At 45.7% G+C, this 19387-nt stretch overlaps 1 protein-coding gene and 1 pseudogene across 2 annotated transcripts in view; both read left to right on the forward strand.

Moving 5' to 3' along the window:
- Nucleotides 1-19387, forward strand: part of eya4 (EYA transcriptional coactivator and phosphatase 4) — a 270391-nt gene that overhangs the window by 193493 nt on the left and 57511 nt on the right. The window contains exon 5 of the mRNA XM_084314148.1: nt 17986-18063. Coding sequence (XP_084170274.1) covers nt 17986-18063 — 78 coding nt within the window. The remainder of the gene's footprint in view (nt 1-17985; nt 18064-19387) is intronic.
- On the forward strand, nt 7396-10962 carry LOC311228643 (ATP-dependent RNA helicase DHX8-like; annotated as a pseudogene). Its single transcript has one exon. The product of its transcript is annotated as an ATP-dependent RNA helicase DHX8-like (transcript).

The raw sequence follows: 19387 nt of genomic DNA on the forward strand, positions 1-19387 counted from the left end.
TCATATCCCTCCTAGTTACACATACTGTACACACAGTCCTCATATCCCATCTAGTTACACATACTGTACACACAGTCCTCATATCCCATCTAGTTACACATACTTCAAGTTTTCAAGTTTCTTTAATAGTTGTCATACAGAAGTACAGAATACTTTCATACAAAATGCTTCTTACTGTTACGCTCCAGAGACTGTGCTAGACAAGATAGTATCAAATAACATAGTATAGCATGTAATTTAGAAGAAGAAAATGAGGTCACAGTGTTCGGTATAGACATATATACAATGTTCTGAGTTACCATATAATATACAATACTATGCAGTGTACTAATGTACAGTACTATATAGTGCAAAGCAGAAATGGGATGAGGTACAATTTAGGTACAATCTACAGTAAGGTGTACGAGTTGTAGTGCAATCCTTCATCAATAAATATAAAGTGTGGGGAGTGGGTGCTACAGTGTGTTTGTTTAAAGTGGGTGTGTGCTATAAAGTGTGTGGAGTGGGTGCTACAGTGTGTCTGTTTAAAGTGAGTGTGTGCGTGTGTTGCAACGCTTGTTGTAAATGTTCTGGAGGGTGGGGAGCCCCCCTCCAATTGTGCGTTCGGCTGAACGTGTCACTCTTTGTAGTCTGCTACGGTCTTGTGCAGTGCTATTCCCAAACCAGGAGGTGATGTTGCCAGTCAAGATGCTCTCTATTGTACATGAGTAGAAGTTCTTAAGGATCTTCTGACTGAGGCGCCTGAGGAAGTAGAGGCGTTGTCGTGCCTTCTTCACAACACTGTCAATGTGTGTGGTCCATGTCAAGTCCTCGGATATGTAGGCTCCGAGGTACTTAAAGCTGTTGACTCTCTCAACCGGTGCCCCATCGATGCTGAGGGGGCTGTAGTCCTTGACCCCCGACCTCCTGAAGTCCACAATCATCTCCTTTGTTTTGCTGACGTTCAGGGAGAGGCTGTTTTCCTGGCACCATCCCGCCAGGACCTTGACCTCTTCCAGGTAGGCCCTCTCGTCGTTGGCAGAGATCAGGCCCACCACCACTGTGTCGTCAGCAAATTTGATGATTGTATTGCTACTCCGCTGAGCCACACAGTCGTCTGTGTACAGGGAGTAGAGGAGGGGACTCAGAACACAGCCCTGGGGGGCCCCTATGTTGAGGGTGATGGATGAGGAGGTGCAGTTGCCTGCTCTCACCACCTGGGGTCTGCCAGTCAGGAAGTCCAAGACCCACTGGCAGAGGTCATAGTTCAAGCCCAGGTCCCTGAGCTTGGCTATGAGTATGGAGGGGACTATGGTATTGAATGCCGAGCTGTAGTCGATGAATAGCATTCTCACATAGTTCCCCTGCCTCTTGTCCAGGTGTGATGCTGCTGTGTGCAGCACATGGGCTATGGCGTCCTCCGTGGACCTGTTGGGGCGGTATGCAAATTGCAGGGGGTCCATGTTGATGGGGAGGGAGGAGCAGATGTAGCCCTTTACTAGCTTCTCAAAGCACTTCATGGCTATGTAGGTGAGAGCTACAGGGCGGTAGTCGTTGAGGCAAGCAGGCTTGGATTTTTTGGGTACAGGGATAATAGTGGACTTCTTCAGGCAGGTGGGGATGACAGCCTGTTCTAAGGACAGGTTAAATATGTCAGTGAATACCGGGGCTAGTTGGTCGGCACAGACTTTTAGGACGCGGCCAGGGATGCCGTCCGGACCTGCTGCCTTCCTGATATTCACTTTTTTAAAGGTCCGCCTCACCTCATGCTCTGTTACCCTGAACACTGAGTCTCCATCAGCAGCAGACCCCCCCCCCCCCCCCCATTGCCGTGGCTTGTGGGCTGGTGTTGTTATTACCAGCATCAAACCTCACATAGAAGGTATTGAGGTCATTTGCTAAGGAGATGTCACTGTTCAGTTTGAGGGAGGCGCCTTTGTAGTCTGTCATCGTTTTGAGCCCCTGCCACATAGCTCTAGAGTCAGCTTGTTCAAACTGGAGTTCAATTTTATCCCTGTAGCGCCGTTTGGCCTCTGTCACTGTCCTCCTTACGTTGTATCGCGCCACCTTGTGGTCATTCATGTTGCCTGCCACTAGGCCGTCGTTGTATGCTTTGGTGCGCTCTCTCAGAGCTTCACGGACGGATTTGTCTACCCAGGGTTTTTGATTTGGGTAAACTCTCATTTTGGTAGTGGGGATTGTTTCTTCCACCAAAGTACAAACATAGTCCAGCACTGTCTCCGTGTAGACATTAATGTTATCTGTGTCGCGGAACACGTTCCAGTCTGTGCAGTCAAACGCAGCCTGTAGCGTCTCCTCTGACGTCAAATCCCATTTCTGCACCTCTCGCGAGACTACGGGAGTGCTTTTGTACACACAGTCCTCATATCCCTCCTAGTTACACACACACACAGTCCTCATATCCCTCCTAGTTACACATACTGTACACACAGTCCTCATATCCCTTCTAGTTACACACACACACAGTCCTCATATCCCTCCTAGTTACACATACAGACAGTCCTCATATCCCTCCTAGTTACACACACACAGTCCTCATATCCCATCTAGTTACACACACACACACAGTCCTCATATCCCTCCTAGTTACACACACACAGTCTTCATATCCCTCCTAGTTACACATACACACAGTCCTCATATCCCTCCTAGTTACACATACACACAGTCCTCATATCCCTCCTAGTTACACATACACACAGTCATCATATCCCATCTAGTTACACATACTGTATGTAACCCAGGGTTCATACAGTTCCTCGCCTTAAAATGGTCGGATTACCTCTACGGAAGACCATTTCTCGCTGTCACTGACATATGTCCTTACCACTGCTAAGCTTGATGCTGCAAGCTACAGATGGTTATCCGATCTATCAACCTTCGATTTCCAGCTGCAATACAGAGCTGGAAAACAGAATCAAGATGCTGATGGGCTGTCCAGACGGCCACACAGCAGACCAGCTGATGACCCAATATCGAGAAAAGAGATGGAAAGAATACAACAGTTTGCGAAAAGACACCTCCCTGAACCAGAGCACACAAACATGAGTGAAGACATCATTAGAGCCATCTACGACAGACACTTAGTTCGCGAAGTGATCGACACCGGCTCTAAGGAGACACCATCAAGCCTTGCATCGGTGGTATCACTTGCCCTCCACCCAAGTGCAATCCCAGACAGTTTCCAAGGAGAAGACCAGCTGGGTGGCCTACCCGTCGTTCCGCTGATAACTCCAGCCGAAATGAGAGAAAAGCAAAGAGCCGACACCTGTATCCGTCACATACTACAGCTTGTGGAGTCAGGGGAGAAACCGCCACCGACACTCAGAAAGGAAATCCCTTTCTTTACCTTCTACTAAGAGAGTGGAATCGGTTAGAAGTATTGGACGGAGTCCTGTACAGGAAGAGACAAGAAGGCGCACAGACCCACCATCAACTTGTGCTGCCTGAAGACCTGAGACCTATGGTCTTAAAGAGCCTTCACGATGACATGGGCCACATGGGCGTGGACCGAACCCTAGACCTCGTCCGAAAGCGATTCTATTGGCCCAAAATGTCAGCTGAAGTAGAGACAAAGATCAGGACCTGCAACCGATGTGTACGGCGTAAGGTTCCACAAGAGAGAGCTGCCCCGTTGGTGAACATCACAGCCACACGACCACTTGAGTTGCTGTGTATGGACTTTCTCAGTCTGGAACCAGACTCCAGTAACACAAAAGACATCTTGGTCATTACGGACCACTTTACGAAATACGCAGTAGCGATCCCTACCGCAAATCAAAAAGTGCGGACAGTCGCTAAATGCCTGTGGGACAACTTCATTGTCCACTATGGTATCCCGGAGAAGCTCCACAGCGACCAAGGTGCGGATTTCCAATCCCGCACAATTAGAGAGCTGTGTGAGCTAGCCGGCATCAAAAAGATACGAACTACCCCGTACCATCCAATGGGAAACCCAGTAGAACGCTTCAACAGGACCCTGCTTAATATGCTGGGCACCCTGGAGAATCAGAAGAAGAGCCATTGGCGAGACTACGTCAAACCTCTAGTACACGCCTACAACTGTACTAAGAACGACACTACTGGATTCACCCTGTATGAACTGATGTTCGGGCGACAGCCAAGATTGCCTGTGGACATAGCCTTCAACTTACCTGTCAACTACCAGCCAGGCTCACACTCGCAGTACGTCCGCAGTCTGAGATCCCACCTTGAAGCAAGTTACAGAGTAGCTACAGAAAATGCACAGAAGACGGCGGACCGCAACAAAGCAAGATTCGACAAACAAGTTGTTGAGTCTACCCTGCAGGAAGGTGACAGGGTTCTCGTCAGGAACGTCCACATCAGAGGAAAGCACAAGCTAGCAGACCGGTGGGAAGCAGATATCTATATTGTAGTAAAACACACTTGAAATGTCCCAGTCTATGTAGTGAGACCTGAAACCAGAGATGGTCCACTACGAACGCTCCACTGAGACCTACTGCTACCTTGCGGCTTCCTTCCTACTACCCCTGTGGAAGATGGACCTACTGTAAAAGACAAACCTAAGCGACCAAGAACTCGACAGAGCCCAAGAGAAGAAAGCTCGAATGAATCAGAGGGAGAATACCCAGATGATGACTATCTTGATCTCCCTTATCACTATGACCATGGAGGTCTAGTGGTGGAAACACAACCCTTTCCAGTGTCCACTGTTGAGCAAGACCCCTCAGACGCAGTCATTCTTCCTGAGGGAGCTCCAGGGACAACTGATGACCCGACGACACTGAACAAGACTATCCCATCCGCAGTGAGACCTACTGAAGGCAGTTTACCTGACCCAGATACAACGGATCGGGAAAATTACTTACCTGACATGGATCAGGAAGAGGACAACCTACCTGACAAGACCTTACCAGTTATGAGTTCAGAGGAGAACAATACTAACATGAATGAACTGGAAACCGAACCAGATGGACAGGAGAATGTCCATGACGAGGTGGAAAAAGAAAACGAAAGAGAGGTCATAGATGAACAGCCAAGAAGGTCAACAAGACATAGAGAACCTCCAAAAATCCTGACTTATCACCGACTAGGAAACCCACTAGTAACGATAATCCAGTCACTATTCCAGAGTCTAAGCTCAGTAATCGCAGACTCTTTAGATGACTCCGACTCCCCAGAACCCCATAGGATTGTGATAATGTAGTCCTGGGATAATATGCACAGGGACGTGCATTAGGATAGAAGGGGAGGATGTAACCCAGGGTTCAGATTCATAACTATTTAGTCATAGGGACATAAATAGTTAATGCTATTATGTAAGAACATTTGTGATGTCACAGTTTGATGTCATAATAGAACATTCTAGAACATAGAACAGTCTAGAACGTTTGTGGTGATGTAATAGACCTTTCTGGAACATAGAACATTCTGGAATGTTTGTGGTGATGTCATAATAGAACTTTCTAGAACGTAAAACATTCTAGAACCACCGTATGATGTCATGATAGAAGGTTCTGGAACCTTTGTGATGTCACCGTATGATGTCATAATAGAACGTTCCGGAACATTTTGGATTCCTATAAAAACAGGCGATTCCAAAGCCATCTCGCTCTTCTCCTCGGCATCCGAACAACCAGCACTGACCAGACTGAATGGACCAAACAACAGACTGAAACCTGCAATTCTCAACCAGCATCCCGGAGCAGTCCAGACCACCCATCACCCTGTGTGCCCACGCGGGACGAGGCGGTGTGCCGGACCGATACCAGATGGCGAGCCAACCCCCGGAACATTTGATATAGCTCAAGGCTAATGCCAGCCTGATGTGAATACCCCTGTTGCTCAACTCTTGTTACACCAACCGTCCGGTAGGATTGAACTGATTGAACAAGACTACCAGGACTTCCAAGGGCTTCAACCCCGTTCACCTTGTGTTATTTTGATATTGTATGTTGTATTTGATACAAGAAGGGAGAATTAAAGGGTAAATTCACCCAGTAAGATACTTAATCACAGTAATGATGTCATAATAGGACATTCTAGAACATAGAACGTTTGTGGTGATGTCATAATAGAACATTCTAGAACATAGAATGTTTGTGGTGATGTCATAATAGAACATTCTAGAACATAGAATGTTTGTGGTGATGTCATAATAGAACATTCTAGAACAGAGAATGTGTGTGGTGATGTCATAATAGAACATTCTAGAACATAGAATGTTTCTGGTGATGTCATAATAGCACTTTCATGGATCATAGAACATTCTAGAATGTTTGTGGTGATGTCATAATAGAACATTCTAGAACATAGAATGTTTGTGGTGATGTTATAATACTCCTTGCATGGATCATAGAACATTCTAGAACGTTTGTGGTGATGTCATAATAGAACATTCTAGATGACATATTGATTATAGCTGAATCACTGATGGTTCTCCTGTAAAGAAAGATGGTTTAAAGGGCAAATTCACCTAATAGGGTATTTGCATTCCCTGCACCCTTAAAGGTTTAAATTAATATGTTTAAACTAGAGGTGGGCATAGATTAATTTTTTTAATCTAGATTAATCTATCTGCAATCCTGGATTTAATCTAAATTACAAAAAAAAAAAAAAAACTGCCGAAGGCATTCAAAATATGTGTGTTCTACCCAAATAATGACCAGAACCACCAAAGTAAGTCCTTACTTTTTCTTTCCTCCTTATGTTTCTCAGGCCAGGTGGCCCATTACACCATGAGCCCATCTCCCGTTTCCAAAATGCATTACAGACTGTTTGAAAAAGCTGTTTTGCTATGATAATTGGTAATGAAATATCAAAATAATGTTCAATAAGATGTACTTGTGTTTAATAAGTTGTTTTATTCAGAAGTTAACACAAATAAATAATATTACCAGTACAGTACAGTATCTAGCACTCTCAGGAGCAAAACAGAAAGAATCATTTCAAACTTGAACTATGTGACATGGCTTGAATCAACTGCTCCAGTGGAGTTGCTCAGTGGCCAATGGTGTCAACTGTGGTTGTACTGGGCAGCTCCCAGGAGTGAATGGAACTGTGTGAATGTGAAGCAGGGCGTTCCTGAAAAAGAACCTACCCTTGGTAAATAAAGGTAAAAAAAAAAATGAAAAAAAAAAAAAAAAAAATAGATTAATGCGTTAATTATATTATCGTGCGATACTAGTATAGCGTTAACGCAGCACGTTAACGCCGTTAACGGCCCAGCTCTAGTTTAAACCTTTACCTATTGACATGATAAACTGATATAGAGTTACTGATGATAACCTCAGATATTGTATGTTGTATTTGATTTGATTTAACTTGATATATGGGTACAGATATTCTCCTATAAGAAGGGAGGAAGAGTAGAAAAAAACTTGCTGGTCAGGTCAGAAATAATAAACAAGAAGAATGGCAGATTTAGAAGAAATCAAACCCCTCGAATATCTGTCTTTAGTGTCAAAGGTGTGCACTGAACTGGAAAATCATTTGGGAATAAGCTAGAAAGATCTGGCTGAATTTATCATCAACCTAGCTGAACAACATCCAACATTTGAGAGATTCAAAGCCATTCTGCTTAAAAATGGAGCAGATTTCACAGATACTCTTACCGGTAATCTGCTCAGACTTATTCAAACAATGCGCCCATCACCATCAACGAGTAAAGATGTGCCAGTGAAGCCAAAGAGTGAAAAGGAGAAGCTGAAAGAGAAGATACAAGAGATATATACAGCTTTATGTCAGACTGATGGAGCTTCTGTATGGAGGATCTCACCTCCCCGTCTGGATAAAGACGATAAAGACGATGAGATGGTGGCAGCAGCTGCTATGAAGGAGCTGGAGATCCTCATGCCCAGTGTCAGTGGAACGAGCTCTGATCCCAGCAGGCCAGACCAGGATCGACAAGACAATAGAAGTCGAGACCGAGACAGGGATGGCAGACGCCGGCGATCTCGGTCCCGCTCGCAATCGGGCGACCGCGACGGCGACAGGAACCACAAGCGCAGAAGGAAGCATGCATCCCGCTGGAGCGACCGCTCGCCCAGCCCCCGCAGAGACGAAGACAAAGACTCTGATCGCTGGTCGGAGGTGGCGGACAAACACAGAGACAGACTCGTGGACCGACCGCCGCCAGAAGAGCCCGTCGTCGGCGACATCTACAACGGCAAGATCAGCAGCATGAGGCAGTTTGGCTGCTTCGTGCAGCTGGAGGGACTGAGAAAACGCTGGGAAGGACTGGTGCACATCTCAGAGCTGCGCAAAGAGGGGCGAATCGCTAACGTAGCGGACGTCGTCAGCAAAGGCCAGAAAGTAAAGGTCAAGGTGCTGTCGTTCACCGGAACCAAAGCCAGCCTCAGCATGAAGGATGTGGAGCAGGAGACCGGGGAGGACCTGAACCCTAACCGGAGGAGGAACCTGGACCTCGGGATCGGGGACGATGCCATGAGGAACCCGGACCGCCCCGTCGACCCCGCCCTGCTGGAGCTGGAGGAGAACCCCACGGAGCGCAAGAGGCTCGCCAAGATAACGGACCTGGAGAAGTGGGAGATCAAACAGATGGTTGCAGCCAATGTCCTACCGAAAGAAGAGTTCCCTGAATTCGACGAGGAGACGGGCATCATGCCAAACATAGACGACGAAGAGGATTTAGACCTGATCTGGTCGAGGAAGAGCCACCGTTCCTGAGAGGACAGACCAAATATACCATGAACATGAGCCCGGTCAAAATTGTCAAGAATCCAGATGGCTCCCTCTCCCAGGCAGCCATGATGCAGAGTGCTCTGTCCAAGGAGAGACGAGAGCTGAAGCAGGCGCTGCGCGCAGAAGAGATGGACTCCATCCCTACGGGTCTCAACAAGCATTGGATCGACCCCATGCCTGACTATGAAGGGAGGCAGATTGCTGCCAACATGAGAGGCATCGGAGCGATGCCTGAAAATCTCCCAGAGTGGAAACGATATGCCTTTGGGGGAAACACGGTCTCCTACGGCAAGAAGACTGTGCTCTCTATCCTGGAGCAGAGAGAGAGCCTGCCCATCTACAAGCTCAAAGAGCAGCTCATTCAGGCTGTCCATGACAACCAGATTCTGATTGTAGTGGGAGAGACCGGCTCCGGGAAGACCACCCAGATCACCCAGTACCTGGCTGAGGCGGGCTACACCGCCTGGGGGAAGATCGGCTGCACTCAGCCCCGTCGTATGGCCACCAAGTCTGTAGCCACGAGGTTCTCTGAGGAGTATGGTTGCTGTCTGGGCCAAGAGGTGGGCTACACCATCCGCTTTGAGGACTGCACGAGCATCGAGACAGTCATCAAGTACATGACGCATGGCATGCTGCAGAGGGAATGTCTCCTGGATCCGGACATGAGCCAGTACACCATCATCATGCTGGACGAGGCCCACGAGAGAACCATCCACACCGACGTGCTGTTTGGCCTGCTCAAAAAGACGATACTGAAACGCAAGGAGTTGAAGCTGATCGTGTCTTCTGCCACGCTGGATGCCGTCAAGTTCTCTCAGTATTTCTTTGAGGCCCCCATCTTCACAATCCCAGGGAGAACCTTCCCAGTGGAGGTTCTCTACTGCAAGGAACCCGAGACGGATTACCTGGACGCCAGTCTCACCACCGTCATGCAGATCCACCTGACTGAGCCTCCAGGTGACGTCCTGGTGTTTCTGACCGGTCAGGAGGAGATCGACACAGCCTGCGAGATCCTGTATGAGCGGATGAAGTCTCTGGGGTCCGACGTGCCTGAACTGATCATCCTGCCCGTCTACTCTGCCCTGCCCAGTGAGATGCAGACAAGGATCTTTGACCCTGCCCCCCCAGGCAGCAGAAAGGTTATCATCGCCACCAATATTGCTGAAACTTCACTGACTATTGATGGGATCTATTATGTGGTGGACCCTGGCTTTGTCAAGCAGATAGTATACAACTCCAAGACCGGCATCGACCAGCTGGTGGCAACCCCTATATCACAGGCCCAAGCCAAACAGAGGTCAGGCAGAGCTGGTAGAACAGGTCCTGGGAAGTGTTACAGGCTCTACACTGAGAGGGCCTACAGAGATGAGATGCTGACCACCAACGTTCCTGAGATCCAGAGGACTAACTTGGCCAGCACTGTGCTGTCTCTCAAGGCCATGGGGATTCATGACCTTCTAGCATTTGACTTCATGGATTCACCCCCCATGGAGACCCTGATTATAGCCATGGAGCAATTGTACACTCTGGGAGCTCTGGACAATGAAGGCCTGCTCACACGCCTGGGGCGAAGGATGGCTGAGTTCCCTCTGGAGCCCATGTTGTGTCAGATGTTGATCATGTCCGTCCACCTGAGATGTAGTGAAGAGATGCTCACCATCGTCTCCATGCTGTCTGTGCAGAACATCTTCTATAGACCCAAGGACAAACAGGCGCAGGCCGACCAGAAGAAAGCCAAGTTCTTCCAGCTGGAGGGAGACCACCTGACCCTGCTGGCCATCTATAACTCCTGGAAGAACAACAAGTTTTCCATCCCCTGGTGTTTTGAGAACTTCATCCAGGCTCGCTCCCTCAAGACAGCTCAGGACATCCGAAAACAGATGATGAGCATCATGGACAGACACAAGTTGGACGTGGTGTCGTGTGGGAAATCTACGGTGAGGGTACAGAAAGCCGTCTGTAGCGGCTACTTCAGGAATGCCGCCAGGAAACATCCCCAGGGAGGCTACCGCACCCTGATCGACCAGCAGGTGGTGTACCTCCTCCCCTCCAGCACCCTCTTCAACTGCCAGCCAGAATGGCTTGTGTACCACGAGCTGGTCCTGACCACTAAGGAGTACATGCGAGAGGTGACCACCATTGACCCCCGCTGGCTGGTGGAGCTCGCACCGGCCTTCTACAGAGTGGCAAAAGAAACAACAGAAACTGGAACCTCTCTACAACCGCTACGAGGAGCCCAACGCATGGAGGATCTCTCACGCTTTCAGAAGGCGTTGAAGAGAGCTCTTGAAGTTACACAATCATACCTTTATATGGACATACTGTACAGTAGTTTGGGCCCGCTGGCTGAAAAACAAAGACACTTTCCCCTTTGTGTTCCAAATGTTGTTTGGTTTCATTATTGTATTTATTTTATTTTTGTCAAAGAGCAACCCATCCGAAACTCGCTATTAATCTCACAAATTAAATCTGCACTCGTTGTCCTTGTCTGTGAGATACAATCTCATGAACAAATTATATATTAGATTTGTCATTTTAATACGGATGGGAAAAGAGCTTCAGTTGCTCGAAGAGTGGTCAGTTGTAGAGTGTGTGGTGGATGACTAATTCATTCCAGCTTGACCAAGTTGAAGCAAACGCTCAATTAACAAACAAACCAACCAACCTACAGTTCAGGGCTCACTGATTGTGAGGCTTCATTGCATTGTAATGTTTTCTGTGAAGTTGTATCCATAACAGGGGAAATGTCCTCCAGAGATTTATGAAAAGTCCAATTCTTCAATATTTTACAATATTATATGGGTACGGATATTCTCCTATAAGAAGGGGGAATTAAAGGGTAAAATCACCCAGTACGATACTTAATCACAGTATGATGTCATAATAGAACATTCTAGAACATAGAACCTTCTAGAACGTTTGTGGTGATGTCATAATAAACCTTTCATGGATCATAGAACATTCTGGAATGTTTGTGGTGATGTCATAATAGAACTTTCATGGATGACATATTGATTATAGCTGAATCACTGATGGTTCTCCTGTAAAGAAAGATGGTTTAAAGGGTAAATTCACCTAATAAGGTATTTGCATTCCCTGAACACTTAATAAGGTTTAAATTAATATGTTTAAACGTTTACCTATTGAAATGATAAACTGATATAGAGTTTACTGATGATAACCTCAGAGACGTCTGAACCAACCCCAATGTGTTGATCCAATCAACCTAGGACTTGATATCGAACTAACCCTCCCGAAAGGAGAGGTTACTGAAAGATCAGGGTGCGATCCACGGGGGGAGCTGTGGGAGCCATGGCTCCCTTAGATCAGACATCAGCTCACCTGAATACATGATTTGTGAATCTTTGGGGGGTCTCTAAATTACTGAAAATAAATGCTACTTTTGCCATGCATTTCTAATTTTTCTGTAATTTTCTGTATCATCATCGTGTATAATAATAAACGTATGCTATTTTGGATGTATGATTAATGATTTGCGTGTAGTGGCTACTTACTGGGACATAATTCACGGCATTCTAGCCTTTTGTGGTGTTTACTACATCTCCCATGACCCTTAGCGGGGGATGACGTAGTTAAAGAGAGACAGACGAGTGAAAGTTGAATGGAAGTGTTGTTTGTGCGTAATAAACTAGTGTTTTTGCATCGGAACACGACTCCGTCTACGCTATCATTACTGCATTCCTACATTTGTGACCCTTGGATGTATTTCGGAGATTATATCGAACATGTCAACTGAACAACAGAACGCAGATCGCTGAACTTTGAACGCAGTTTCACTCAAGCTGCGCAGAGTGCCAACGCTTGGTTCGCGCAAGTCGAAGCCCAATTCGCTCTCAGGGATATTACCGCGGATGCCACCAAGTACTACTACGTGGTAGCAGCCCTTACGAATTCAACGGCAGCGAGAGTGGTGAGTTTGCTGGAAAACCCACCTACACATGACAAATATGTGACTATAAAAACACGCTCTGTACACTGTACACACAGTCCTCATATCCCTCCTAGTTACACATACTGTACACACAGTCCTCATATCCCTCCTAGTTACACATACACACAGTCCTCGTATCCCTCCTAGTTACACATACTGTACACACAGTCCTCATATGCCTCCTAGTTACACATACTGTACACACAGTCCTCGTATCCCTCCTAGTTTCACATACACACAGTCCCCCCACACGTAGGGTCGCCCGCAGTGCAGTGCCCCCTGGTGTAGGGTCGCCCGCAGTGCAGTGCCCCCTGGTGTAGGGTCGCTCGCAGTGCAGTGCCCCCTGGTGTAGGGTCGCCCGCAGTGCAGTGCCCCCTGGTGCAGGGTCGCCTGTAGTGGTTTGGGGCTTCAGTGCCTTGCTCAAGGACACACCTGTTCAGGATGGATGGCCAACATAGATGTAAGAGCCACACCCATGTGGACCACATGCTCTTTAAAGATCTGTATCTCATATACCCTGATGAAGACGGTTCATTTTCACGAAACGTTGGTGATTAAATAACTCAATGGAGCTCCACTGAGTGTGCAGCAGTGGAGGCTGCTGACCAAATTTTTTGGTGAAGCACAAATTATTATATTATATTATATATTAAATAATATTTTTAAAACATCCCCCACTGTGTGTCAGTGGTCAGTGGACACAGATGAAAACATATTAACATTAGGTGACAGCGGACCTGACCAGATGAAAACATATTAGGTGACAGCGCACCTGACCAGATGAAATCATATTAGGTGACAGCGCACCTGATCAGATCAAAACATTTTAGGTGACAGCGGACCTGACCAGATGAAAACATATTAGGTGACAGCGCACCTGACCAGATGAAATCATATTAGGTGACAGCGCACCTGATCAGATCAAAACATTTTAGGTGACAGCGCACCTGACCAGATCAAAACATATTAGGTGAAGGTGACAAGGAAGCCACAGACTCATACCCCCCCGACACTCAACTAACCGCCTCGGACAGTCCTTCATACCAGTGGCCATCAGGCTCCACAACAGTGGGCAGCGACTGCTGCCAGACATCGACCTAGAACTAATAGGAACCCAAGTAGGACAATAACACTACCTTATGCATACTGCACCTTATGTGGATACTGTGATACTGTGATACTGTGAATAATGAATAATGTATATTTCAGTTAGTTAGATAGTAAATTATATTGACCTATTTGTTTACACTGCTTGTGTTGTTTTCACTACCTGTACCCCCCCCCTTCCCCCATGCTGCTATGATGCCTGAATTTCCCCAGGGGGATCAATAAAGGAATATCTTATCTTATCTTAAAAGGAAAGATGAAATTACCTACCTGGGTTCCATCCTATAGAGGCAAATCTTTCCTGTGACAAAATGGGATCCAATGTAATAAAACTAAGTCAACCAACGAACTAGATTCCTGTACCGGATCTCCTCTCTGGTAAACAAGAATACCTTGAAGACTCTAACAGGAGCACTCATTCAAGGGTACTACGACTATGCTTGCACCTCATGGTACCAAAGCACCTCAAAGGCACTAAAAATAAGATTACAAACATCACAAAACAAACTGGTCAGACTACTGCTTGACCTTACTCCTAAAACCCACCTCACCCCTGTCCACTTTGACAACCTAGGATGGCTTAGAGTAGACGACAGAGTACAGCAACTTGCAATGGGCCTGGTCTACAAGATACACTACACCACTAAGATACCCATGTGCATGTCGAAATACTTCCCAAAGGTCAGTGAATACCACGACCACAACACCAGAGGGAGTTCCACAAATCATGTTCAACCCAGATAAAATAATAATAAAAAAAAAAAAAAAAAAAAAAAAACGTTTTTTTTAATAAAAGAAAATAGTCATAACTTAGAAATTAGATTGCATAGCTCTATGAATCGATATCGCGATTCTGTTTCGATTAATTGCCCAGCCCTACAGTGTGTACAGTAAGTTAGCTTGGTGATTATCATTGTGATGTAGGCTAAGCTGCCTAGCTACTGTTAGCATACAAGCACTGTAGCCTACTTACTTTTTCATCCACAACGTTTTTTCTGATCCAGATGCATAAATCCACTTCTTCATGTTGCTCAGTTGCTGGTTTATACTTCGGTCCTAATGTTGGCGCAAAGTTTAATTTAGCCTGACTTGTTATAGCTGTACAGCTTACTAACTACTAAACAACAACTTTCTCATAGTCTCAACTTTCACATGTGAGGAGGATAGGTTTAGCTCGGGCCAATCTCAAGTTTCTCAAGTTTCTTTATTAGTTGTCATACAGAAGTACAGAATACTTTTATACAAAATGCTTCTTTATGTTACATTTTGTATAAAAGTATTCTGTACTTCTGTATGACAACTAATAAAGAAACTTGAGAAACTTGAGATTGGCCCGAGCTAAACCTATCCTCCTCACATGCAGCTGGACCCATTTTGACTTTGCAATGCAGAAATCTCTGATTGGATTTGCAAGGCTGCCAATCATATTCAACCTCCGTGTATTGGATGTCAAGGGCTGTCAATCAATCAATCCTCCATTCAATGGCAAGAGTTTAACTGCACAGACCGTTCTTAGATGAAGTTAATAGCCTATTTTGATTCGCTGTTATTTATTATTTATTTAACAATGGGTCACACCTGTGAAGTTTTCTTCACGAATAATTACTGCAGGCAATACTGCAGTGCAGGCCTGCTCAGAGCTGTCAATTTTGGCCATTTTTGAAGAAAAAAAATTCACTGGCATTTTTTTTACAGATGAAAACATTTATAATAAAAAATAATAATAATAATAATTAAAAAAAATATATATATATATATAGTTTTTTTTTTTTTTTTTTTATATATATATAGGTATATGTAAATTAATAATAATTATGAATTATGAGTGAATTTGTGTTTCACGTGTTGTCATAGAGAAACCTCCACTGGTGTGCAGTGTACTGTAGATGTACTGTAGATGATGTAATACTGTGTACAGTGTACTGTAGATGATGTAATACCAGCCACCCCTCCGTCACCAGCTCACAGCTGGAATATACCCTCCTGTCAGTGCCCGGGGATCGAACCAGCAACCTGGCAGTTCCTGGTCAGCCTCTTTCCCTCTAGGCCATCCTGCCTCCCATAGAGTACATACGGTATATGGGAAACACAACTGTATTAAGGCCGAGACGATATGCCATTTGGAAGAATCGATAAATTGGGACAAAATTATCGATAAAAATCGAGATTTTTTTTTTTTAATATATATAATGATGATGGAGGAGTGCACTGCATATTGAATGCACAGTGCAGAGTTGCAATTCAACTGAATTTACATGAAATGGGGATGTTTTAACTAAAACATGCCACAAGACCTAGTATTTTAGTATAGTATTATAAAGTATTTAAAAAATATATAATTTTTTTTACAAACACATCAATAAGAGATGCCACTTATCGATTTCACGCAGTTATGTTGTGGTCTCAGCATTAAACTGTATGCAATAGAGCATGCTAAAGGAACACGCCAACATTATGGGAAATGTGCTTACCGTCTTCTCCAGAGTCAGACAAGAAGATAGATATCAGTTCAGTAGAAAACTATCCAACTGCGAGCTAGCCTAGCTTAGCACAAATTAATGGATGCAGATATACACCAGCTAGCCTAGCAAGGCTAGCCAAAAACACCTCCCTCCGAGTTTTAAGCTAGGCTAGTGGTCCGTATCCGCTTCCATTAAGTTGTGCTAAGCTAGGCTAGCTTGCAGCCGGATAGTTTTCATACTGAACACGCAGAGAGAAAATCTGTATCTATCATCTTGTCTGACTCTGGAGAAGACGGTAAGCACATTTCCCATAATGTTGACGCCTTCCTTTAAATATGTTTGCTTGTAATGCAAACCGTTTGGTTCCCAAGGTGGTTGTACTCATCTAGCAGGCTAGCATTTAAAAAGGGTTGTATTTTGCGCTGAGATTTCAAATATAATAATATGATGGTGAATGGACTGCATTTACACAGCTTTTATCCAAAGCACCGTACAACGTATGCCTCACATTCACCCGTTCACTCACACACGACCACGCAGGGTACCAACCGGCTCACCGGAAGCAGTTAGGGGTTAAGTGTCTTGCTCAAGGACACGTCGGCACGCTGCCCGGGGAGGAGCCATAATCAAACTGGGAAACCTGATTACCAGACGACCGCTCTACCTCCTGAGCCACTGTCTCCACCCAATATATTGGTACTCTATATCTTAGCATTTTGGCATCACGGTGTGGAAATACGCCCGCGGCAAAACCCTGAATCCCCTAGTTAGTGTGTGTGTGTGTGTGTGTGTGTGTGTGTGTGTGTGTGTGTGTGTGTGTGTGTGTGTGTGTGTGTGTGTGTGTGTGTGTGTGTGTGTGTGTGTTAGATCAGGGGTTCTCAAACTTGTTTACATACCACAACCCCATTTTATTTAGGAATTTCTTTGGCGACCTTAATGTATCACGTAATTTCAACGTGGAATTAAGGAATATCAAAATTAAAAGCACACATTGTTGAACTTGATCATGCATATTTATTAGAACATTTTATTACAGCACTATGTTATCAATACACATTTATAAAACGAGGCCTATTTAGCCAAAATATGTTGCCAGAACCTTAAAAAAAATATATATATATATTGATTTTTTTAGTAATTGTTTTACTTGCCAATGCGCGACCCCACTGTCACCTCCCCACGACCCCACTTTGGGTCACGACTACGGTACGTACCTCGGTTTTGAAGTCACGGTTCGGTACGGGTTTTCGGTACAGTGGGGGAAAGTTTGGCTTTCCATGTTCCACTCAGGGGTGATGTAGTGTGCAGTAACTAACTGTACTTGTAGGGCTGTCAACGGATATTCTATATGGAAATTAATAATCGACTTGTAAAAAAAAATATATTTAAATATATTTTTTTTTTACAAGTCGATTATCAATTTCAATATAGAATATTCGTTGACATATATATTAGATTGTTAGATTGTGAAAAAAACAGCCCCCGGTGGCGGTCGTTAGTGGTTAACATGGTTGTATTGGTTCGGTACACTACACAGCCGTTCGGTACGGTACGGTACACACTGAAACGGTTCGGTACGGATACGTGTGCCTTTACACCCTTAGTCGTGACCCGTAGTTTGACAACCGCTGTGTTAGACAGACAGAGCGGGCACACACTCCCCCCACGGTGCACCTGCATGGTGTTCTGGTGCTGTTCTGGTGTGAGGAGTGCTGCTGTGGTGCAGCCCAGCGCCCCCCCCCCCTGACCGCCCCCCGTGTCTCTTGTGTCTCCTCTTAGTCAAAACAGAACCCATGCACAACAGTGAGACAGCCACTCCCACAGGAGACACAGCACTGGACACATACGCAGGCTCAGGTAACAGCAGTTATCATCATCATCATCATCATCATCATCATCATCATCATCATCATCATGCACACACACACACACACACACACACACAACACACACACTATCAGGCGAAAACCTCAAATCTAAAAAGTTTTCAAAAAATGTTAAACTTAAAAATCTAAAATGTTCAGATTGACACCATGTACAATCACTCACTCACTCACTCACTCGCTCACTCGCTCACTCCCTCACTCCCTCACTCACTCACTCACTCACTCACTCACTCACTCACTCACTCACTCACTCACTCATCCACTCACTCACTCACTCACTCCCTCACTCCCTCACTCACTCACTCACTCACTCACTCACTCACTCACTCACTCACTCACTCACTCACTCACTCACTCACTCACTCACTCACTCACTCACTCACTCACTCACTCACTCACTCACTCACTCACCCACTCACTCACCACTCACTCACTCACTCACTCACTCACCACTCACTCACTCACTCACTCACTCACTCACACTCACTCACTCATCCACTCACTCACTCACTCACTCATCCACTCACTCACTCACTCACTCACTCACTCACTCACTCACTCATCCACTCACTCACTCACTCACTCACCACTCCCACTCACTCACTCACTCACTCACTCACTCACCACTCACTCACTCACTCACTCACTCCACTCACTCACTCACTCACTCACTCACTCGCTCATCCACTCACTCACTCACTCACTCGCTCATCCACTCACTCACTCACTCACTCATCCACTCACTCACTCACTCACTCACTCGCTCATCCACTCACTCACTCACTCACTCACTCACTCACCCACTCACTCACCACTCACTCACTCACTCACCCACTCACTCACTCACTCACTCACTCACTCACTCACTCATCCACCCAACTCACTCATCCACTCACTCACTCACTCACTCACTCACTCACTCACTCACTCACTCACTCACTCACTCGCTCATCCACTCACTCACTCACTCACTCACTCACTCATCCACTCACTCACCCACTCACTCACTCACTCACTCACTCACTCATCCACTCACTCACTCACTCACCTCACTCACTCACTCACTCACTCACTCATCACCACTCACTCACTCACTCACCACTCACTCACTCACTCACCACTCACTCACTCACTCACTCACTCACTCACTCACTCACTCACTCACTCACTCACTCACTCATCACTCACTCACTCCTCACTCACTCACTCACTCACTCACTCACTCACTCACTCACTCACTCACTCACTCACTCTGCCCCTAGTGGTGTCTCATTGGCACCTTTTGTAAGACCAGT

Source organism: Notolepis coatsorum, assembly GCF_963971535.1.
Source record: "Notolepis coatsorum genome assembly, chromosome: 5".
Lineage (NCBI taxonomy): Eukaryota > Metazoa > Chordata > Actinopteri > Aulopiformes > Paralepididae > Notolepis > Notolepis coatsorum.